Source organism: Elgaria multicarinata, chromosome 3, assembly GCF_023053635.1.
Source record: "Elgaria multicarinata webbii isolate HBS135686 ecotype San Diego chromosome 3, rElgMul1.1.pri, whole genome shotgun sequence".
NCBI classification, from domain to species: Eukaryota; Metazoa; Chordata; class Lepidosauria; order Squamata; family Anguidae; genus Elgaria; species Elgaria multicarinata.
Window position 1 is genome coordinate 126712831 of NC_086173.1, and position 24219 is coordinate 126737049.

Below are 24219 nucleotides of genomic sequence, written 5' to 3' on the forward strand. Positions count from 1 at the left end.
TCAGTATTTGTAATATGTTCTCCAAGTTACAAATTCAACACTTGGAGTTTGAATGAAAATGCTATTACAAGATTTCAAAATATCTTCAAATTTAAGCTTGCAATGACATGAGGCGGCCAGGGAGCTTTTAAACCTTTGCCCGCTTTCTTTCCTTTAACTTCTCTAAAAATAAAAGCCTCTCCAAGCAGCTAGGAAGCACAGATCCTCATACGCACTTTCAAAACAGAGCCAGAATTGTCTCTGGTACACATAACATGGTTTCCAGAGATTGTGCAGGGGAGCAGGCAGCCCCATGGATGCATCCAGGGACAGGTTGATCTTTGCTGAAGCTGAGACAGCCAGAACCACCATTAACATCAATGAGGGAGAAGGGCGACAAGCAGGGGATATTGTGAGGCTTGCTACTGCCATTGTCCGCTATCTGAGGGAAGAACGCTCCTCCATCGCCCTGCACATGTACAGGGTGAAAGACGTGGAGGAAAGGGGTGGAGGGGTGGAGTGCTCCTCTCCATGCATTCTTTCAACAGAGACTTGCAGACCCCAACTTTGGTTATTTAAACTGGGCCAATATCTGGAACTCAAATCTCTGTACCCCACAACACAGTCACATAGATCTGCGCCAGTGCAATGCAGGTAACTCTCAGACCAGGAGCTGGTCAGGCAGATGGGCAAGAAATGGAAGCAGAGCAGGATTGATGGTTATTACTAAGTATTTTATATCCAAACTTTTCTTCATTTCTTAACTTTCTACTCTATAACAATTTAAAATCCTATTTTGCTCCCCTTTTTTGTGGGGAGAATCTGTGATGACCTCTGAAGACGGCATTGTAGCTGAAGCATGACATTGACATCAATGGGTCTGAAGTCTGCAACAAATTTAAAGTTAACATTTTTCTTTTACCTGGCAAAGCATGTTATTTATCATGAGATGGCTATTTAATGGAACTTGGGAGAAAGGGACTGTGCTTCATTTTTCCAGTCATTTTCCACTTGTGGGCCAAAAATAAACTTAAAAATTCACAGAAGACTAAACAATATCAACATTCTGCTTGACTTACAGCCCTACGCAAGGTGTTACTTTCATGATGGCCAATGCAGGTATGCAAGCGACTGTGCATTTAGCCCTGTCCCTGAGGTCATATGGCTCCTCCCAGTTCTTTCATGTGTTAGGGATAACCTCTGCAGCAGGGAGCCTTTTCTATCCATTTATGTCCTCATTCAAGTTTCTTTAAAAAAAATTCCTTGTTTCAGCAAACTTCAGGTTTCTCGAGAGCATGCCGATATCTCCCTCCTGTCTCTCAGTGACCCCATTTAGGCTCAATTTCTGTTAGCACTCGCCACTGGAGTTCCTTAGTAAAGTGGATGTTAATGGTATTTCTGAGTTTGCAGTTTGTATCCTATGAGATCTTCTAGGACTATTAACTGCCCCTGAGGATGTTCGCCATGCTGTGAATTTAGAGCTGAAAGCTTTCATGATACCATTGGCTCAATATTCCTACTCTCGTAGCCACAGACCGAAGCTTTCACTCTGGTTTTGTTTCTTATTTCCTTTTTGTTCTTGTATAAATAAGGCACCCACCTCCTCAGAATCTGGTATAGCAGTGTATTAGAAGGCAGGCCAATATCCATAAATACAGGTGTGTTCCCTCATAAGCCATAGGTGGGTTTTCTTCTATTGACGGTAGGTGCTGGGGTTAGTGAATAATTTGAGATTGGTGAGAATTTGGGGTGGGTGCAGGGCAGTAGAGGGCTGTATCTAGTACTGTCACTGCACCTCTGCTCGTTCTGCTGCACTCATGGGACCAACTGGCAGCACAATGGGAAGTTAGCGCTTTCTAAAGCAACCCTGGAAACATGCCAAAAAGTTTGTTTCTAGAACAGGACAGGTCAGCACAGCTCCCTTACACAAGCTCTGCTGAACTGCCCCGTTCTGGAAATGAGCATTTTGGTTCATTTCCGGGCTCTCCCACACTAGAGGCCTTCAAGAGGCAGCTGGACAGCCATCTGTCAAGGATGCTTTAAGGTGGATTCCTGCATTGAGCAGGGGGTTGGACTCGATGGCCTTAGAGGCCCCTTCCAACTTTGCTATTCATTGATTCTGTGATTGCTTTAGCAACTTCTGGCTTCCCATGGTGCTGTTGGTAGATCCAGCTACTGTGCAGGCAAATTTAGACACTGCCCAGAGGGGTTTAACTTCTGAATTCAACAATCTAACATTGGCAGAAATCTCCTTACATATCTTCAACTATACTACTTTTTATTGGTTTGAAACAGATATTATAATGTGGGCATTCTATAATATTTATCCTTTTCATTTTTAAAAAAGGTTTATAATAAACCTTTGTGTAATCTTAGGAGAGCTAGATGTACTAACAGATGGCTATTTGAACAACTTGGAAGGGAAACAGGCTCAACTTCTTGCTGCTTCCAATTCAGGCTAAAAAAATCTGCCACAGAGGAAAACAGGCTTCCTGGTTTTTATTGAAAGCAGGTTTGAATAGGTCATAGACCTGAGGTTTCATATATATATAGGCTGGAAGTAAATATTTCACTTCCTAAATGAATTACTAAAAATGTCCTTGGATTCTCAAAATTAACAGCCTTGCTGCTACTTACATCTATTTTCCTGCTCGGCTTACAGAGTGTTGAAGAAGATTGGGTGAAATATACATTTGTAAAGTATTATGGATTTGGCACCAACATCAGAGCACTAGTGGTTAGGGCACTGATTGCCTGCATTTCCTTTTAGGGAGATATGTAATCTAATTATATAAGATTCAAGGAGCGAACACACTGAATAGAATGAGGAAGAGCGATATGGGTATGAGGAGAGCCTAAGTGCCATCTCCATACACCATATCCAGCAAAGGCAAGAAAATGGTTAAGACAAAGCACGGAAGAGGAATGTCAGAAAGGCACTGTTGGATCAGACCAAAGGTCTGTCTAGCTGAGCATTCAGTTCCTACAATGGTTACCCAGATGGCTATGTGAAAAGCAAAAGCAGGACATTAATTTAACAGCACCCTCCCACTCATATTCCCCAGAAATGTATTTATAGAGACACACTTCCGCCAGTACTGGAGGTAATATATCGCCATGACTAGTAGCCTTATCCTTCAAGAATTTGTCTAATCTTTTAAAGCTACTGAAGTTGGATGCCATCACTACCTCTTGTTGTAGCTAATTCCCTAGTTTGGTTATGCGCTGTAGGAAGTACATTTAACAACATATGCTGAGTTTGTTTGTTTTTAACAGACCCCAGAACTGTTGTTTTTAAATGGATACTGTTGTTTTTATGCTTTTGATGGTTGTACATTTTGTATACTTTTTAATGATCACTGTTTTTAACTTTTGTAAACCGCCCAGAGAGCTTTGGCTATGGGGCAGTATATAAATTTAATAAATAAATAAATACTTCCTTTTATATGTCATGAATCTCTCATCATTCAGTTTCATGGGATGACCCCATTGGGTCCTAGTATTATATGAGGGAGAAATATGTCTCCCTATCCGCTTTCTCCACATTATTTTGGTTGCCCTTTTCTGCCACATTTCCAGCTTAATACAGTATTTTTTTGAGATGTGGCTACTGCGGAATACTGTCCACAGTATTCCAAGTGTTGTCGCACCACAGATGTGTATAACTGTAGTATATAATGGCTCCAGTGCCCTTTGGACCAGTGATTAGGAATATCACTGGGGAGCTAATGCATTTTGACTTCTCGAGACAAAGGCAAAGTATGTTTTTGGGGGGAGGGGGAAATGATGTGAGAGATGGCCAATTGTTGATAGCATACATAGGTTGTTTAATAAATTATTATTCTGACATTTGTAGACTTTTTCTATTAAGTAATCTAGCCATAATGGTTAACCTGTCCACATGGTTAACCTGTCCAAATTATTCATGGTCCAGTGATAAACAGGTAAAGACCTGTTTATCACTGGACCATGAATAATTTCCTCCTGTACAAAGAAAAAAGCTTGCTGATTATATGTATGCTCTGCTAATTTCACTTACATGAAAGTAAGTTTCAATGGGCTTTGCTTCTAGGTAGAAGTGTTTGAGATCTGTGTATAAATATGGTGAGCCACTTCTTCTACAGCAACACCTTTTGAAATTCCATTGAAGGTTAATTCCAGCAAAGTTTCTGATCTAACTCTAGTTGCAAACATTTGTTCAGATTTGTCAACTGGTGGCCCTGGTTGGGAAGATGGATCCACATGTACACGAAAAAAAGACACTTCCAGCCTTCAGTACCCTTGCTTGAGCACTGTTTAAAAAGACAACATGTTTTTGCATTTTCACAATGCTTCTTCAGCACAGCTTCCTTTGTAGAATAAAGAACTATCATAGGGCAAGAAACCTGTACACAGTTTTGCTCTGCAATAACAGGGCTTCTTAGATTCTTCTTTTTGTAGCTTCTCTTGATCTTTTACAGGCAAGTAATTACGGTATCTTCCAGAATAATCATAGGTAAGTTCTTGATCTGCACAAATATCACGGTCGGCAAAAAGAGCCAACTTAGGCACCATTGAGTCTATTCGGACAGGAACCATCAAGAGGTTTGGTTCACAAGAGTGGTTCAGAAACCTACCAATGTTACCTATGTACGTGGGATCGACAAATGTCTCCAATATCTGCTCACCATGAAAGTGCTCTCTTACTGCTATAATGTAATTTGGATCACTCGATGTCTGCAGCTGTATCCTTCGACGAGCTTCTTTGAAGTCTAGGATTTCCCCAGCATATTCACACACAAATCTTCCTTTGGGTATGAACTCCAGAGTGCGAAGACCCCAACCTTTCTTAGTGGTCTTGAAGACTTCAAGTCTGAATTGCAAGCCCCTTTGAATCACCCTGTTTTGGCACAACTCTCCACATGGGCACATGGTGTTGCATTCAAAAACAGGCTTTGAAAAATCCAGTTCGTTTCCTTCACTGTTAATGCATGAACTGTTATAATTTTCTCCATAGCGAAGACAGGAACACAGGGAAGCCAAGCAGGAAGGAGAATGACAGCTGCAACCAGGAAAGGAGACTTCAGATGGGTCTGGTCCGTCTCCCGCTCCAATCACGTGATCTGGGCTATACTGCCATACAAAATGGAAGAAATCACTGTGGTGCCTAAAAGTACATTCTACATGAAGGAAGAAAAAGTATGGCTAGGCTAACACACACACACAAAATACATTAGCCAACTAATTATTAAAATATATTTTGGATCTTAGAGATAATAATTGCAAACTGATAGAAGGGCGTGCCGACTGCTAAATTCATCTTACAATATTCATTCAAGTTTCTAGTTAACAATCTAATTCCTACATGTAATTATTTTATTTTCTAAAATGAAAATGTATGAAGATTGGATGGTGAAACTTTAGGAATAGGGAAGGGGATAGAGGAGAAGGGATTGATGGGGTGTGCACTGCTAATGCTGTGTTGACAAATAAAATAATTAATAAAATGTTAACAAAAAGCCCCCATGAAAGAGGTTATTTTATTTTTCTAGGAATAGACAGAAACCATGAGGGTACCTTCACACATCTTTTTGAACCAATATCAATTTACTGTTTAAGTATCTGGGCAGTGATAGACCTTAGCTAGACCAGGCTTTACCACGGAGTGAATGCGGGATCGTCCCTGTGCATCCACATGACGCACAGGGGATCCTGGGATCAGGGAGGGATCCCTCCTTTGCCCCTGGATAGAGCCCTCCCCTTTGGGCCCACTTTTTCTGCGGCCCGAGACCGTGGAACATGTGGGCCATTACTGCGGTTTGACCCAGCTCCATGCGATTCCTCGCATGGAGCCGGGAGCTGCGACCATCGGGAGTAGGGGTCGAGCAGGGAAATGAAATTCAAGTACCTACCTTTAGCGCATGAGCATTCATGCGCTCCTCTTCCTTTAAAAATAAAAATGGTGGGCGTGACGCCTCACGTGTAAACGAAGGAGGGATCTTGTGTTAATCGCAACACGAGATCTTCCCTCCTCCATCCTGGCCATAGACTGGAACATATATATAGAGAGAGAGCTAAATATTTTCCTTCCCTTTTTTTGCATTTTCTTTTTGCTTGTTCCCTAGATGATTTCTGCAGATAACTATTTTTTACAATGCAGGTGCTAGTCCACATGCACTAGCTGAGATACACTAACAATTTTATTCCTCTAAAGCAGCTCATTAGCCGAAGCAAGGATAAAATTATCCTGCCAGCCCACACAAATCCCACATTAATAATTTTATCTAAATTGACTCAGCGTATTTTAGATGACAAATGTATTCTTTAAGAACAGAAGAAAAACATGAAAGAAAGTTGTAATTTGTCTCCATAGTGAACAAAGAAAGAAGCAGATGGTGGAAGAGTGTAACATTTCTGATTTAATCTACATGCATACCTGGCATGAAAATATACATATTGTTTTAACAGAGCTTCACTAATTAATCGTATTTCTACTAGGCTATTCTAAAGTTATCCTATAATAGCTGCAGTAGACGGTGTGTTTTGTCTTCAACAAAAACATTTGTGAATGATATGAAAGGAAGGGAGTTGAGTGCCAAACCTTGTAGTGTAATCAATCTCCCTTCCCCAATACTTTGCTGTCACACAGAGAGAAAATCTATAATTTAAAAATAGATAGTAACCCCATCCTATATATATTTACACAGAATAAGTCCTACTGCATTTTCCTTACTAAAATATATTCATGGTTTAGTTTAAGTTCTCAAATGAACAGTCACATTGGTAATAAGGAACCAGGGTGAATTTGATTTAAATCATGATTTGAATCATGATTTAAATTACTACTCAGAAAGACTCGATTTAATCATGTGACACACACCCCTCAAAAAAAGGTGCACTCTTCCTCGCTATATTTTACACAACTCAGAGTTACCAGACTCATTCTTGCCAGTATAATCTTAATATTTACAACCAGATGAAGGTTTCCTTTTTAGAATAGCAACTTTTCAGATTAGATTTAGTTATATCAAAAAAATAATACTGATTTGGTTATACTATTAGAAACACATCATAGATAATTATGAAATTATTGAGAGGTGAACTATCTCCAGTTTAATAGGTTAATCATTCATATTTGGACAACTTTTCTGCTGTACTTTATTGGAAGGAGAAAAATAATCTTATAGAAACCTCTGAAATTAAAAACTAATCCTTATTTCATGAACCTTTGGACTATAATGTATCTTAAATAGAAAACTATCTTTAGATTTTTCCTCAAAAAGCATTTTATTAAAAAAATCCAATTTAAAAAAGATCCGATTTTTATCCACCCTGTAAGGAACTATCACTAATTTTGCTTAATTTATTTTAATTTGTTCATCTAAAGAATTCTGGCTTATCGTGAATGAACCAGCATGCTGATTGATTGCTCCCACTTAGCTCCTCTTGCAACTGGGAGTGGCTAAACAAACCATGGATCTTCCATCCATAGTTTTATGTGATGTGCAAACTGGGAACTTTGGCTTGTCTCTCCACAGATAACCCAGAGTCATAAGCCAAGAACAAACCATGGCTCATGACTCCAGCTTGTCAGAGCATAGGCAAGCCAGAGTTCCCAGTTTACATGTCATAACAAGCAATGCATTTATTTAGCTACTTGGACAGCATGTACCAGACCACTGGCACATTCACAATAATCCAATATTGGCATACTGTGGCATGCAAACACAGCCTGTGTTTCTGTGTTGTCTTATAGATTGTAAACTCTTCAGGACAAACACCTTTCCTCTCATACTCTGTAATGCACCACACACATACATAACACTATATAAAAATAGAGAAATATGCTGGTGTGAGTTTAGGAAATTGATATCTCAAACAATATTATTTTAACAATACTGGCTGGATGTTTCACATAGTTGCATATACGTGGTGGGTGGGAACTTTATGAATGTTTTAATAATACATTTTTGGGAAAAGGAGACTAAAGAAAATCTGAACAGTGGGTTTTGCAAGCCAGCTTAGCCTCATAGACATCAAAGGAAAGGCAGGTTGTTCTGGCACAGCACCAACAAAATGTAAGATTCTTGAAGGGATTGTGTTGACTATGAAAAATACACAATTTTCTTAGGTTTCTTGATTTCCATGTGTTCTGCCTTCCCCTTCCTAAATTTAATGCAAATAAAAATGTATCTCTAAAACCCTGGGATAAAGTGTGGCTACATACTATAAAACAAAATTAACAGCTCCAAGACCAGCAATATCTCCAGTAATTACAGTTGATGGTATAGGACAACATGATCCAAATGGAAGCCTATTAGTCAGATTTAGCCTTTTGTGATGTTTTTAATACAAACTGGCTAGATATATGGATTTATTTTATTCTGTCTCTTCCAAAAGCTAAGACTACATAATTTACAAGAATATTTGAATTAGCAAATTTATGGGGACGGGACACGGGACGTGTAGCTACTTACATGTACATCCAAACTCTGGAGGGCCAAATTGGGACCCTGGGCCTGAACTTCTCCACCCCTGCATTTTAGCGATTGGGAAGTTATCAGAGTCTGAACCACTGTGGCCAGACTATCCAGGAATAATTATAGCCAGCAAACCAGCGAAACCTGGTAAAAGCATTGGGTCAAAAAGTACTCCCAAGCTACATACCCACTCTTTTGGGAGACATGGAGTCCCATCTAGAACAGCTGCACACCCAACTGCCAGGCATGAGAACATTAATGCATACATACATAGCAAATTTCAGGAAATGATTCTTTGCTATCCTTATTTTATACTAAGTTTTGCATTTATACAAACAACACACTATTAAATATTAAAGCAACAATATTAAAATAAACTTAGCAACCAAAAACTTGCATGTGGATTACTTGAATTATTTGTATTCTTTGAAAAGGTAGTTACAAGAGAATTGTTACAAGACAGTAACAATTTTGCCAAAGACAAGAGTGCACTCTAATGGATGCAACTGATATTGCAGGGTCATCTAGTAGTGACTTTGGGAAGCAAAGGCATATGCCTGCTTTTTTCCTGTACTAATATTTCAAGTGTTTGGAAAGATTCCTGCATTTTTAACTTCTGCACAATAGGTAGAAATTAAATGATAGGTGTAGTGATGCAAAATGGTTCACCTGTTGAACTTCCTTTTATCCTCTGTTAATGTCACAGGAAACCTGCCAGAAATAGCCTTATCCTCCATGAATTTGTACAATCCCATTTTAAAGCCATCCAATTTGGTGGCCATCAGCACATCTTCTTGAAATGAATTCCATAATTTAATTGTGTGCAGTGTGAATAAGTGCTTCCTTTCATCTGCCCTGAATCTCCCACCAATCAGCTTCATGGGACGACCCCAAGTTCCTGTATTATGAGAGAGGTAGAAAAATGTCTCCTATCCCCTTTCTCCACACCATGTACACCTGCATAAGATCAAGCTACCAGAAGATCCAGCTTTAAAACCACCTTATCTGCTGGACAGTTTCCAAATGTGAAATCATTAGGATTAATTCATGACCGCTTTGCCTGTAGTAGACTAACTGAATTTTAAAGGATGCGCATTTCTCTCACTGACAGTGGATTAGATTCAGGATTTGCCTTCTGCAAGATGAAGGGTCTTTCTGTGAGAGGAAGGGCTCTGCTCATGGAAAGCCCACCTGCCACCACAGCTCACTCCATTGACTCTCTGTAGCATTTCCAGAGGGCTGGAGGGCATGCCATGAGAAGGAGGGAGCAAGGAAAACCACTTTTACAAGCACAATTGATCCAGCTTAAATCAGGATCCAAGCTAGTATGCATAACTGAAAACAGCTGTTGATTCAAGGTCTAATAAGGACAGAACTCTTAAATTTGAATGGAAATTCCTACCTATCCAGCTATCTATTCTACAGGTTTCTCTGTTTTGTCTGAAAATGTATGGCTTCAAAGGAGTCGCACTATGGAAATGGAATCCAAAAACCAGATCCAAAAGGCGTAGGGAGAGCAAGACAGAGTGCAATCCTATGCCTGTTTAGACAGAAAAAAATCCTACAGCTCCCTGGTGGAGGAAAGCTGGGAGTTGTAGGACTTTTTTCTGTCTAAATAGGCATAGGATTGCGCCCGTAGTAATGTGAAAATGCTGCAACGTGCATCTTGATAAATATGAATTCCTGTAACCTTTTTGAAATGATAATTGAAAGGTATATTATTTCTGATATTTGCGATGAGAGATAGCTGGGGAGGGAATGACATGAGATGGGAACTAAACCCCCAAAGATGCAAAGGGAAAACTCAAGCGCTGTTGTTTTCATTACAAAAAGAGACGTCTAGGGCTCAAGTCTACTTGCAAAACCTGCTTCTTAATCCCAACGTCAGAAAACAAAAGGCACAAGCATCCTTGCTCCAGTGAAAGCTCATGGCTCTGATTTCGGTGGGGCTGTGAATCCATTCTGGGTTTCGGTCAGATGAACTCTAAAGGAGCTTTTCAAGGTGGTGAATCCTAGCCCCCAAAATAGGTTCAGCACCTTGGATAACATCTTTAGAGTTCTGGTTGGTTCTGACTGAAATCCAGAGCGGATTCACAACCCCACTGACATCTCAGCCACCAGCCTTCACTGCCTAGCCTACAATCCTCCTTTGAGACGCCATGCACCGAATTCGAGGAAGTGGCGTTTTGATGAAGCGCAGCAAACTCCGCACCCCGCTGAGAGAACTACAATTCCCAGCATCCCTTTCGACAAAATAGCCACAGCTCTGAACAGCGGCTTTAGGACTGTTGTCGTCCCCGCGTACTGCTGCGACTGACTTTCCACAGAGGTCTCCAACCAGCCCCCGGCCCTCCCCAAATGGCGCCGGGGTAGTTCGGCTACTCTCACCTGGAATGTTGGGGGCTGCTCGAGCCGCGGCCATACAGGCACAGGGAAGTTCTCCAGCCCTCGAGTCACGTCCATGCTACGTCTCTATGACTCGCTAAGGCGGGGCAGCGGCAGAGCCGTCAGGGAGAGACTTTGTCCCGCCTTCCTCGGCTAGGATTGGCAGGCGTACAACGCTTTGTTCAATGAATGGCCGAGCCGAATTGAGTGACAGATGGAACTGAACGCTGGAAGCGACGAACGGGCTCTTAAAAAAATAAATCGCCTTGGAAGCATAGACTTGAAATAATTAGAATCATATATAGGGTATAGTTGCGGGTTTTAGGGTGGAAGCCATTTTGGGGGTTTCCTCTTTCTCCCCGCATCCCCAACAAAAGGTAGAAGCACACGCTCTTTGCATGCAAGTCTGTGAAGCGCTAGGCTTCTGCTGACTGAATTTGGGCTGGGAAGGAGAAGTTAGAGGGAAGGTTTAGAATAGATCTTTCTTTGCTGCAACCTGAGGAGTATTTTGTACAGGAGATTTTGGGCTGAATCACAGCCTCAACTCGACTCCAAAGCTGCAGTATTAAGTGTGGACTAGATTTTAGGGATGTCGCAAGTTTCTCAATCACAGCCTATCAACCCACATCAGGATAAATAATTACAAATAATAGCCTGTGTATACTGTAAAAGCAACAAAGACGCTTGTGGCACTTTAAAGACGAACAGATTTATGATAGCATAAGTATCATGGAACAGAGGCCATTACTTACATCTGATGAAGTAGACTTTACACTTGAAAAACTTATGCCACCCTCCCCCAAATTGGTCCACTTTCCAGATGTGTTGAACTACAACTGGGAGTTGTAATCCAACACATTTGTGGAGGGGACCAGGCTGTGGAAATTTGGTTTATGCCATAACAAATCTGTCATCGTTTAAAGTGCCACAATCCTCTGTTGCTTTTGCTGCTACAGACTAACACAGATACTTCTCTGTGTGTGATAGCATTAACAGAGCATTGTTTTGATTTTTAAAATCTAAATACACAGATCACATTTTCCCCACAAAACTAGACTTGAGCTAGAAAGAGCATGAATTCCTGTCTTTGCCACTACTTTTAGTTTGCAAGAAGGTAGTGTGGACATGCTACTGCCCAATCACGGCTATGTTGAAATCCTGAATATCTCCATTGTTCTCTATGGATAACTCTCACTTCCATTCCAGGGGAGAGAAAAAATAGCAACTGGGAAGTTCAATATTCAGATTGTTGAGTTGTGACTTAATTTTCCTATCTTTATGCATTTATCTGGAATCCTCCTACAGTGAATTTTAAAAGGATTCTGCTTGCTGCCAATTTAGAAAGATTCAATCTGGTTATATATATTTTGTGCATTTACTAGAAGCGTGACCAGGTATATCTGTTTGAAAAAAAAAAAAGAAGAAGAAGAAGAAAAAATGCCCACTAGGTTTAAATGTTATTTTTGTGCATTTTGTTCAGGAAGGTAATCAAGTAATTCCGTGCAATTAATTCTATTCAACTCCAAAGCTTTCAGATATTATTTATCTATTTTATTAAAACATTTGTATCCTGCTCAATAACACTAGGATCTCAGGCTGGCATATATGTGCAGCTAAAAACAAACCATATTTCATTTGTCTCCATCTGTTGCTTCTAACTGCCACTTTGGTCTGATCCAACATGGCTCTTCTTATGTTCTTAGGATTCTTTAGTTACCTTGATTATTATTACGTGGGCAGAGGCTTAGCTAATCTTAAATACCTTGAACATCTTCCTCAATAGAGGGCCACTTATAAATCACCAAAGGAGATGATGAAAGAGTACACGGATTTGCATAAAATCTGCATGTGCTTATTTTTATCTATATATGCAAATGTATGAATAATCATTATGATTTCTATGGAAATACAATACATCTCACCATAGCGAGAAAGATTGGGACCAGATGATCTGCGTGCCTGCTCAATCTGCAGTGGCACAAAGGAGCTTTACCTCAGTGGCAAGAACACACTCCTTGCATTCAGAAGGTCTCAGGTTTGATCCCCAGCTTCTCCAGGTAGGACTAGAAAAGAATGCTGCCTGAAACCCTGGAAAGATAATGCCAGTCAGCATTAACAATACTGTATGAGATGAGCCAATGGTCTGACTCAGTATAAGGCAGCTTCCTATGTTACTATACCCTTATATTGCTTTCTACGTGCTAACTGTTGATGTTGCTCTCCCTTCCTTTGGTTCTTGATCTTTAAACTAGAGTTGGAATGGACAGCCCTTCAAATAGAGGACTGTCCTCTGTAAAGTAGGACACAAGAGGCAGTGTATTGATTCTGGGTTTCTGATTTACTTAGGTCCCAGTCAAACCAGATTCAAGAGTTGCCAAAATGAAAGAAGGGGATCACAGATGCATCAAACTAACAATTTGTTCATTACAGACAGGTGATAAATAGATGGAGGAAAAAATGCAAAGGTAGTTCACATATCCCTTCAGCCAACTGAAGCTAGCATTTGTCGCAGCTGACTGTATGCCTGGGTCCCCACAGCACACAGGGCATCGCCCCACAGACCAAGTTCCTCCAAGCCAGCTGTGCGTGTTTTCCCTTGGCGTGATATCAAATTGGTTTGCTCTTGGTATGAGCTTATATAACACTCTCACACCTTCCAGAAGGCGCTTGAAGCATCCAGGCTGGCGAGGTACTGGTTCCTCCCTATTCGGCCCTGGTTAGGCCTCATCTATTGAGGCTTAACTGGAGTATTGTGTCCAGTTCTGGGCTCCACAATTCAAGAAGGACGCAGACAAGCTGGAGCGTGTTCAGAGGGCAACCAGGATGATCAGGGGTCTGGAAACAAAGCCCTATGAAGAGAGGCTGAAAGAACTGGGTATGTTTAGCCTGGAGAAGAGAAGATTGAGGGGAGACGTGATAGCACTCTTCAAATACTTAAAAGGTTGCCACACAGAGGAGGGCCAGGATCTCTTCTCGATCCTCCCAGAGTGCAGGACATGGAATAATGGACTCAAGTTAAAGGAAGCCAGATTCCAGCTGGACATCAGGAAAGACTTTCTGACTGTTAGAGCAGTACGACAATGGAATCAGTTACCTAGGGAGGTTGTGGGTTCTCCCACACTAGAGGCATACAAGAGGCAGCTGGACAACCATCTGTCAGGGATGCTTTAGGGTGGATTGCTGCATTGAGCAGGGGGTTGGACTCGATGGCCTTGTAGGCCCCTTCCAACTCTGCTATTCTATGATTCTAATACAACTTTTCCTAGAAGAAAGGGGCTTCAACATTCCAGCATGGCAGGGAACATTTCTCAGCTTTTCATTGAGACAGGGCAAAGCACCCTTAACTTGGAGGGGTGAAGTAAGTTGGCAGAGGCCTGGCACCTGCCACATCATTTGCATGTGAAGCTGTAAGTTACCTTGTGTGAGAGTCCTACTTGATTAATTAAAAACTGTCCATTATACGGCTATACATATCTCTATGTACTCAAACAGCATATAGGACACTGTGGAAGTTCACACCTGGCTCCTCTCCATTTTTCCTAAACCAAATCTAATGTCGTCCCTATCTTCAAAAAGGGTAAAAAGGAGGAACTTGGGAACTACAGACCAGTCAGTCTGACATCCATCCCTGGGAAAGTTTTGGAGCAGATTATAAAGAAATCAGTCTGTAAGCACCTTGAAAATAATACAATGATTACTAGAAGCCAGCATGGATTTGGACAAATCCTGTCAAACTAATCTGATCTCATTTTTTGATCGGGTAACTGTGGCGTTACACCCCACAAGTCAGTTCCCAAACGTATGTCTGCAGTTTGTAAGTCTGTGGTTTTTAGAATGTTGTCCTGAGTGGGTGGAGTTAGAATGTCTGCGGAGGTTGGAGGAGTGTTATATAAGGGAATGACTGAGGGGATTGAGAAGAGACTTTTTAGGTACTCTTAGAGTTTTTAGCTGTCTGTGCTTTAGCTTTCTGTGTTTAGAGTACTTAAGTTCTGGGAAATTTGAAGTTCAGTGTAGAGAGTGGTGTCTTTGGAGTGTGGTGTGCACATAGTTGATATATATTAATCCCACGTGTCTGTTTTGCATTTAACATCTGAAGTTTACACATTTAGCACCATTCTGACAATAATTCACCGCAGCACATATAACTCACAGTGTTTTATTTTATATATTGAAATCCTTCTCCATTTAACCCCTTTCTCCACATAGTTTGGAGGAAGGTGGTTTTTATCCCTTGCCTCAGGCGTATCAAGCGGTGGTGCTTGGCTTGAGCAGGGAGTAGCTGCGGTCGGGTCTGTTGTTCAGAGCCTGTGTCGTTGCAGTAACCTCCCTTGTGGACTGTGGGAATGCTGTGGACATAATATAACTTGACTTCAGCAAAGCTTTTGACAAAGTACCACATGACATTCTGATTAAAAAACTAGCTAAAAGTGGGCTAGATGGAACAACTATTAGATGGATCCACAGTTAGCTACAGAATTGGACTCAAAGAGTGCTTATCAGCGGTGCCTTCTCAAACTCAGTGGATGTAATGAGTGGGGTACTACAGGGCTCAGTCCTGGGCCCAGTGCTCTTCAACATTTTTATTAATGATTTGGACGAGGAGGTACAGGGAATGCTTATCAAATTTGCAGACACGTGAATAGGGCTAAAGAGAGGCCCTACTGTTGCTTTCTAGATACTTGTACACATCAAAAATGGAGGCTGAGCTTTTGGCTGTTTTGGCTACCAAACAATAGTATGCTCCATGAATTCATTCTCTCCCCCCACCCCTGCCACCTTAAAAGCCATTTCTCATTTGGTATTCTGTGAAGTAGTCCTTCTGTTTGTTTTAAGCCTGCCACTTCATTGGACAATGTCAAATGTCCTTATTTTGAGTTGAAAACCAGTGATGGTTCTCCATTCACTGTACATGTTCTATATAATTTTCCCCCCTACACAGACTATGGGTTGGATCCAGACTTAATCATGAAAAAGAATGAAGCAGGGAATAGGGTGGGTGGGGTTGCTGCTTTGGCTATTACAATTATATTTTAAAGTTTCCTTGTCTTGCTCTCAGTACAGCTAGGAAGAGAAAATGGACTATTCTAAAAGCTAAATTAATACTGGCCATTAATTCAGTCACAAAGCCAAGCTCAGTCAACTCCTTAGCTTGATTCATTATTTTTATAGCTGGCGAAGTATGTGAAAATACTTAATAGCTGCTCATTTTATAAACTTCTGTGTAGTACCTCTACTGTGAAATGTTGCAGAGCCACTGGGCTGTCAACGTGGCCCTCTTTTGAAAGGCCAAGCTCATTATCTGTAGGTCACAGCTGGCTTCTCCTGATCTGAGATGAAAATGGGAAGTCAAAGATCACTTCCAAGGCTCTTGGAAGCATTCAGGGTCTCCTGCTGCTTACTAATGAGATGGGCAGCCCTAATGAACAGCACTAGAGCTGAAAACAATCAAATTAATAGAATATAACAAAGTCAAAGAAGGCAATACTGCACTTGACTTTTCTTTGTAGAAAAAGACAATGGAAGTCAGGGTGCCAACTCCCAACTAGCCCCTACCTCATTAGTTGAGTATGTTCCATGAGTTGTAGTTTCTTGAGAATATATTGGGAAAGTTTCAGTTGAGAACTGTATATAATACCAAGGGCTATTCAGTTACTTTCTCCATTGGGTCTACTCTGGACCATCAGCTTGGGTTTCTCAATCTATTGTTTTACTTTGCTTGTGGTTATTGAAGATTTAAGGATGTCTGACATTTCAGGAAAATGGTGTGGTGGAAGTTATTGAAATACCAGTGGAATTTCTCAAAGGTGGATGTATACAATGAAGTCTATCCCCCTGGGGCAGAACAAAAAAGGGATGGTGGCCAGATAACCCCCAACAGCCCTTTATAGGCCATATGACATCAGAGGACATGACCACAGTCACGGCCAGCAGGGGCATAACCACACCCACCTGTCATCATTTGTTTCTGGTTGAAGTGCTAGGCGGATCTATCACTTGGTGCTTGGGCCAGTTACCTGGCTTCACTACATACTAGCTTTCCTTCTCCATTGGAGAAGCAAGGGGAAAGTTGTTGCTATCTCCAGACTGTGATTGAAGATAACCATGGGAATTCCTCTGTTTGTCATCCTGTACAATTGGTAGGGAGGGGGCTTATGGGATAGAGGGTGTGGGGTCCCATGATGGTTAGAGCCCTGAAGACAGGGATCAGGCTTCTATGAGCCAGAAACAAAGTCTTCATGGGCTGGATGAGGATCTGTACCCATGTTCTACGGTGTTTGAGGAACCATACAATTCTGTGGATGTCCCCCTCCTATTTTGCCCAATCTTTCTTGATTTCAGCAGTGTAATTTAGGAGGTGGGGAGCCCTTTTTTGTCACTATTAAATTATTAGGAGACAGAAACCTTCGCTGAACTACTACAAATCACACGAAGAGAAACCAGTAGATCCCAAATTACATTATGTCTGCCCTTGTATAAGAGCAGGTGTTGGCAACTTCCAAGGGTCCTGAGTTCAATTTCCAACCCCTGAAACCCACTGAGGGCTGCCCTCCAATTGCCCTCAGAATTCAGCAGCAATTTGGTGGTGGCAAAACTGCATTTTCATATTAAAATAAGGTTCATGAAGAGCCTGTAATAGAGAATGTATTAGAGAATCAAATCAGAATATGGAGAAGCGCCATTTGTTTATGTGTCTGGTTACATTGTGTGGGCTGTCTGAAGGTTATTGTGGTTGGGTGGTGTTTTTTATATGTATATTATTTACAATTACAATTAATTAAAAAAAGGCAGTTTTCTTGAGATACTTTTAAATTATCAGCCCTTTCAAAACGATTTTCAAAAATCCCCTATCAGGGTTTAGCTTGTGTGGTGGCACTGGAGAAAGATTTATTTATTTATTTATTTGTTTGTTTTATTAAATTTATGTACCACCCCATAGCCGAAGCTCTCTGGATGGTTTACAAAAGTTAAAAACTGAACATTAAAAAGTATACAACATTTAAAACCATCAAAAATATAAAACAACAGTATAAAACAACAATATCCATTTAATCAACAACAGTTCTGGGGTCCATTAAAAACAAACAAACTTAGCATATGTTGTTAAATGTTGTTTTTGGACTCTTCAAAATGTTGTGACTGCTTACTCTTTTCCAGACCTGAAAGACTAGATGAAGATGAAACTGGGGCCCTTTTTGATTTCAGTTACGATGCTATTAAGAAACTTTCTTTAGAGAAAATATTATGGAATACAAGCCCAATAGCAAGCTGTTCTAAATCACCAGCTCTGCCATCACTACCTCCAACAGAAGTGTCCTCTGGATATGGCAGTTAAATAAGAGCATATTTTATTTTACTGTTGTTTTTTTCACAATATTTATATACCGCTCCCCATTCAAAATTTCAGAGTGGTGAACAAGATAAAATAGAATAGAAACAGAATAAAAACACATTAAAAGTAGATTTTTAAAAGAAATATTGATCTGCAAACGTCCTGCCGTGATCCCTGATGGAGGGATGGATGGGAAGCCTTTTGGTAGCGTAGGTATTGTAGAGCCTCTAGACTAGAGAGCCAAGTATTCCTCTCAACGCAGTCTTCCTACTGTGAAAATTCTACCTGCTAATTGCTGCTTATTGAACTGCTGTTAACAGCAAAAGAGCACGCAAAATAACCCCCACCCCCACAGGTCATATCTACTTTTCATACAGGTGGTAAGTAATAACAGCATCCCTCTGGGGCATCAGGAAGAGAATGATCCAAGCAAATGGTTGAAGTCAATACAGACATCATTAGATGTATGTGAAATGTACTGTTTGGAAACATGACTTTAAAAAATCCACTGCTAGTAAGTAGCATCACCTAGCATTTTGACAGGCAAGTGTGCCATGATTACTCTAAATGACCATGATCACAGGTATTGCAGTATTAGTTCCACATACACTCTCTCTCTTTCATACCACTTGGTAAACTGTTTTTGAGGTGGAAGGTACTTGCAAAAGCAGTTTCTGATGTGACATGGATTGCAGTAGGGAAAGGGGTGTTCTGCTCCTCTGGGGCTGGGGTGCGTGGGTGGGGATGGGGAAGCCACTCATCTTACCGGGGGGGGGGGATCTACACTACTGCTTTTAAAGCACTTTAAAGCACTTTGAAAACGTTTTGAAAACTGTATATGCAGTGTGTCCTGGGCCCCAACAGTTGTCAAAACTGTTATAAAGCGCTTTAAAGCAGTAGTGTGCCCCCTAGGACACACCCAAGCTGTTGGGTTTTCCTAAAATATTTCTTTGGATACTGCCTTTAGAAATGAATAACATATTAGGTGTTAGGTATTCAACAGCTTGTGAGTGACCCTATGGTCACCAACAATCAGCGCTTGTATCAAAGGGTTGCATTCAGGTTTTACCCACTAATAGGAGCATTCCCTTGCAATTACATACTTCAAAAGCCTCTGTTTCAAATATCACAATGTTCTAAATGAAAGGAAGAAGAAAGGGAAAGTTGAATGGCGCCTGTATACCACTCTTTCAAATGTTTCTAGTGTTATTAAAACTTCAATCCATTGTATTACGAGCACTGAGTCTTTTATCTTTCCAATGTTATAGTATCACTCTTTTAACAGTCAAGAGGGCACGAAAAAAACCATTTATGTTGACCTTGTGTTCCTTTCCAAGAAGCAGGTCCATAATTTAAGATGACATGTACATCAGAAAATATGAAAGAGCTTTCTAATACAAAGTTTATGCATCTGATAATTTCCTCCCCAAAGGAGGCAATTATTGGGCATTTCCAGAACAGACGAACAAAAGAAGCATTAGCTGTGTGACACCTACAACAATTAGCGCATTTAGACAAACTTTTACTAAAGAGATGTTGTGGTGTCCAATAGAGTTCACATTTTTTGCTGAATAAGACGTAACCCGAGGTCTACTGAATATCGCATACCAATGGATTAGATAAAATAGGCCATTCCAATTCCCTGTTTCATTCCTGCTAAAGCCCAGAAGTCTCATATTTATTCACTGATAATAAGTATTTATAAACATAAGTGGTAGATCTATTTGCCTGGTCAGCTTCAATAAGTGTTTCCAATAGCAAAGGAGATTCTGAAGCAGTAAAAGCTGCAGGGCTGATATGCTCTATGCTGTTGTCTAATACTTGCACTCCCAGAAGCTGCTGTCATTGCACAGATAGGCAGGAAAAACTGCCAGCTGTGCCTCTTGTTTTTTGAGGGTGGTTTTTTTTTTTTTTTGGCATTATGTGCAGGGGTCACATTTCTTTAACGTTGATGCTGAGTATTATCTTGTCATTGGTCCTTTTTGTAGGACAAAGAAATTGCCTACTTGTTTTTTTCTGCCCCCCCCCCCCCGCAGCTCTTTGATTGATTCATTTCCTTGTTTAGTGATGAACTCAGTACATTTTATTTATTCATCACTGAGATCAAAATAATGAAGGAGGTCTGCAAGATCTCCAACTCCCAAATCCCTCTGCTGATTAGGTCACTTAAAGAAAGCGAAGTAAGCTTTGGATAGATATTGTCTTACAGCTTCACGCTAATTTTGGCACGGCCTTAATATATTTTTCATGGCATAACTTCACAAAAATAGCAAGTTACAAGTTAGCTGTAGAAAGTGTGTGTGTGACCTTTGAAAGCCAAAGGAATGTTTCTGGAATGAAGTGTGCCATACATTCTAATGTATGGCTATCAAAGGAAAGGGAATGTTTACTTTAAGTCCAATATGTATACATAGCAAAGGGTATTGAGTTTGAGTCTGATTAACTGCTCATAAAACAGATGAAATGTGTCACTCATGCTGTGGTTACAACAGTATTGAGATTTCACAAAGTAATTTGAGGAACTACTCTACAATTTGAAAATACATGTTTTTTTGTTTTTTAAAAAACCAATTTCAGCAGGTGTCATTGCAGCACCTGGTGAAATTCCCTCTTGAACAAAACAGTTAAAGCTGCAGGAGGTATCCTAGAGTGACCATATACAAAAGAGGACAGGGCTCCTGATCAAATTCCGTTTTCTATACAACTCTTAAAGATACAGGAGCCCTGTCCTCCTTTCCATATTGTCAGCGTACTTATCCATTCCTTATTTATTTATTTATTTATTTATTATTTTTAAATTTATTTATTACATTTTTATACCGCCCAATAGCTGAAGCTTTCTGGGCGGTTCACAAATAGCCGAAGCTCTCTGAGCGGTCCTTCCAGTCCAAAGGCTTCTAGCACTCTCATAAATCCAAATTTCCTCATAAAATCTATGCCTTGCTATCTAAACATTCCCCAAGAGATGGCAGTAAAAGCATGTTTGATACAAGAGATGTACTATGGGGAAGAAAATAATTGACTTGCAAGATGGTTCATAACCGTGTTCCTTGAATGCTTCATTCTTGGAGTGGCTGTTCCAAGACCAAGTTAGCTGTATAATGAACTTCCTTTTTGTCAACGATACTTTGAAATTTGTTGTCTCTTATCAAATTCTGTTTCTTCTTTACATTTCCTTTCTTTTTCATCCCATATGATTTCTTGGCTATTTTTTGTTACCGCCTTATGTATTGTTTGTTTTCTTTCTTTCTCATAAGTGCAAACCTAAAATAAGATATTGTTAATAAATTAAACACAATAGGGTAACTGCTATAAACAAGAAGGCATTTATTTATTTTTATAACACAGTACTGAGAATTATCTGAGCTCCTAGTTTTCCATGTTAAAACTATCTGTACAACACTTTTTTAAAAAAAACACACAACCATTTAAATTGGCTCAAAATAAACCAGATTTGCGAGGTTCACCTTTTCTCCTTCCAGCCAGCCTGTTGTCACGTGTGAATGAAAGTCTGTGAGTTAACCACGATCTGTATGTAGTGAACTCATTCATAGTTTAGCATTACATGTACAACCCAGCTTCTACCTCCTCCAATATAACTGAGAAGAATCAAAGAGTAGTATCCAGTGTTAGTCCCGTGTAAACCCATTGCAATGAATGGGACTTAAGGTAGTTCAGTTCCTTTCAATGGGGTTACTATATGTAACTCAATGGGTACAACCCATAGAGTTGCAAATGCAGGATACCGCTATAGTATCCCTGAACACGTGGCTGTAAAACCTCCACTAAAATACCTTCAGTGAAGAAGAGCAGGCCATTTCCTGAGACAGTCTTTTTAATTTCAAATAGTTTTTACTATTTAGAAGTTCCTCCTAATATTTAGCCAAAAAAACCTTCTCTGTAGTTTGACCCATTCATTCTAGTTCTGCCCTTTGAACAAACCTGGTCCATTTTCTGCATCATAGCTATCAAGGGATCATAAGTATCTGCTTCTGCTTTAACAGCAGTTTTTTTTGTTATGTCTGAATTTGGACAAATTGTGGTTATCTATGGTTCATCTGAATGCACCAGGATCATATCTGAATTTGGCTTGTTCAGACAAACCAGGGTTAAAACCAACCAGTTTTCCCAGGTTCAGATATAACTTCAAACCACAGGGCCTGTTCATACAACAAACAAAGCCATGGTTAGGCCACTAACGCTTTTGCAGCAAACGGTTAGTGAGCGTGTTTAAACTGTGGTTATGTAGGAATGGTTCACATGATACTCTAAGCCATAATGTTTCACTCAAAAATTCTAACCACCGTGGCTTAGCATGTCTGAACAGGGTCATTGTTAGTTGAAAATGGAAGCAAATGCTTCCATTCTCCTTGCAGAAGTGCCAGATGAAAGGGAATGCATAAACCCAAGGTTTGTTCACATAGCACTAAACTATAATTTTATATTAGGTCCATATGCAGTCAGTGCAAAGCATCTTGAAAAATCAATGGCACAGCATTAGCAGAGCACTGTCTTACAAAGCAGCTCTCTTGTGAGCACTGACTTCATTTTGTGGCAGCCCAAAAGCCAAGGTTTCTTCATTCCCCACCTCCAGCAGAGATGGGACAAAGGCATAGGAATGGGGCTGAGAGCAATCACATAAGGCCAGATCAAGCAATGCAGTTTCTAATAGTCCTCCTAAAATGCATTCTCCAGGCACAAAGGTGGGAGTAAAATCGAGCAGAATATGAATGCTGGATGGCAAGAGTGATATCTGTAATGCACCTGGTCATCCACCTGCAATGTGGTCCTATTGTTGAACTCCAACCTGGTCACTTGTCTTTAAGGCAGTCATTAACATGTCAAGTCATCTTTTGTTAAAAGAATGTTTCGGGCAAGTACAGCCACCATCTCCAAGTACCTTCTTTTGTTATCTGAAATGAAAGGCCAGCTCAATCTTTCTCCAATGGCAAGTAGCATCACGTCCTGTGTTTATGAACAGTGAACTAAATTGTATAAAAACCCTCAGGTTTTGAAAGTCAGGGCCCTCCTCCTCCCAGAGGACCATATTGCTGAAATCCACTTGGTGCCTTACCACCACCACCACCCCTCCCTGGGGTAAGGTGCCACACTGCTGAGTCTTTCCTCCCAGAGGAAAAGCTCTTGCTGCTTGCTTTTCACTGATTCCAAGAGCTGCAACACACAGGAAAGGGCTTCAGCCCAGGGAAAGGTACATTGCTTTTAGAGATTCCCTCCCCTCTTGCCCCTGCTGTGTGTATGTATGCTCTAAGGGCTTTGCTAGACCTGCCGAGATAAGCCGGCAGGGAGGCGGGGCTACGGCGCGCTAAGTTTAACGCGCGCTGCCCAGCCTCCTAGACGGCAGACCCGCAGGGATGATGGAAGCCCTGCAGCGTCGGCCATGTTTTTTTTTTTTAAAGGGGCCATGTAGGGCCCGAAGCCGCCGGAGAAGGTAAGGTTTTTTTAAATTTAATCCCCCCCATCCACCCCCCTCGCCGTCTCCTTTGTCGCCCTCCGCCATCCCCTCACCATCTCCTTCATCGCCCTCTGCCATCCCCTCACCATCTCCTTCGTCGCCCTCCGCCCCCCCTCGCCGTCTCCTTCGTCGCCCTCCGCCCCCCCTCACCATCTCCTTCGTCGCCCTCCGCCCCCCCCTCGCCATCTCCTTCGTCGCCCTCCGCCCCCCCTCACCATCTCCTTCGTCGCCCTCCGCCCCCCCCTCGCCGTCTCCTTCGTCGCCCTCCGCCCCCTCACCCTCTCCTTCGTCGCCCTCCGCCCCCTCACCCTCTCCTTCGTCGCCCTCCGCCCCCCTCACCATCTCCTTCGTCGCCCTCCGCCCCCCCTCACCATCTCCTTCGTCGCCCTCCGCCCCCCCCTCGCCGTCTCCTTCGTCGCCCTCCGCCCCCCCTCACCATCTCCTTCGTCGCCCTCCGCCCCCCCCTCGCCGTCTCCTTCGTCGCCCTCCGCCCCCTCACCCTCTCCTTCGTCGCCCTCCGCCCCCCTCACCATCTCCTTCGTCGCCCTCCGCCCCCCTCACCATCTCCTTCGTCGCCCTCCGCCCCCCCTCAC

The 24219-nt window shown here is 41.5% G+C and overlaps 1 protein-coding gene across 2 annotated transcripts; it reads right to left on the minus strand.

Moving 5' to 3' along the window:
• Positions 1 to 3946: 3946 nt before the first annotated feature.
• On the minus strand, positions 3947 to 10906 carry LOC134396826 (histone-lysine N-methyltransferase SETMAR). 2 transcript variants are annotated; one of them, XM_063123409.1, is made up of 2 exons: positions 10827 to 10906; positions 3947 to 5091 (listed from the first exon to the last, which is right to left on the minus strand). In XM_063123409.1, the coding sequence occupies exons 1-2, from the start codon at positions 10899 to 10901 to the stop codon at positions 4303 to 4305; spliced, it is 864 nt and encodes a 287-aa protein (XP_062979479.1). In that variant the 5' UTR covers positions 10902 to 10906; the 3' UTR covers positions 3947 to 4302. The 2 variants fall into 2 exon arrangements, with proteins under 2 accessions (XP_062979479.1, XP_062979478.1); XM_063123408.1 differs by lacking the exon at positions 10827 to 10906 and adding an exon at positions 8626 to 8783.
• Positions 10907 to 24219: the final 13313 nt, after the last annotated feature.

Bases quoted from the DNA above. Each gene is read 5' to 3' on its own strand.
- LOC134396826 (XM_063123408.1), bottom strand. From the start codon at position 8,706: ATGTATGCATTAATGTTCTCATGCCTGGCAGTTGGGTGTGCAGCTGTT. The intron at 5,092-8,625 runs GTATGTAGCTTG...TTTGTATGGCAG, and splicing joins CATGTCTCCCAAAAGAGTGG to TATAGCCCAGATCACGTGAT.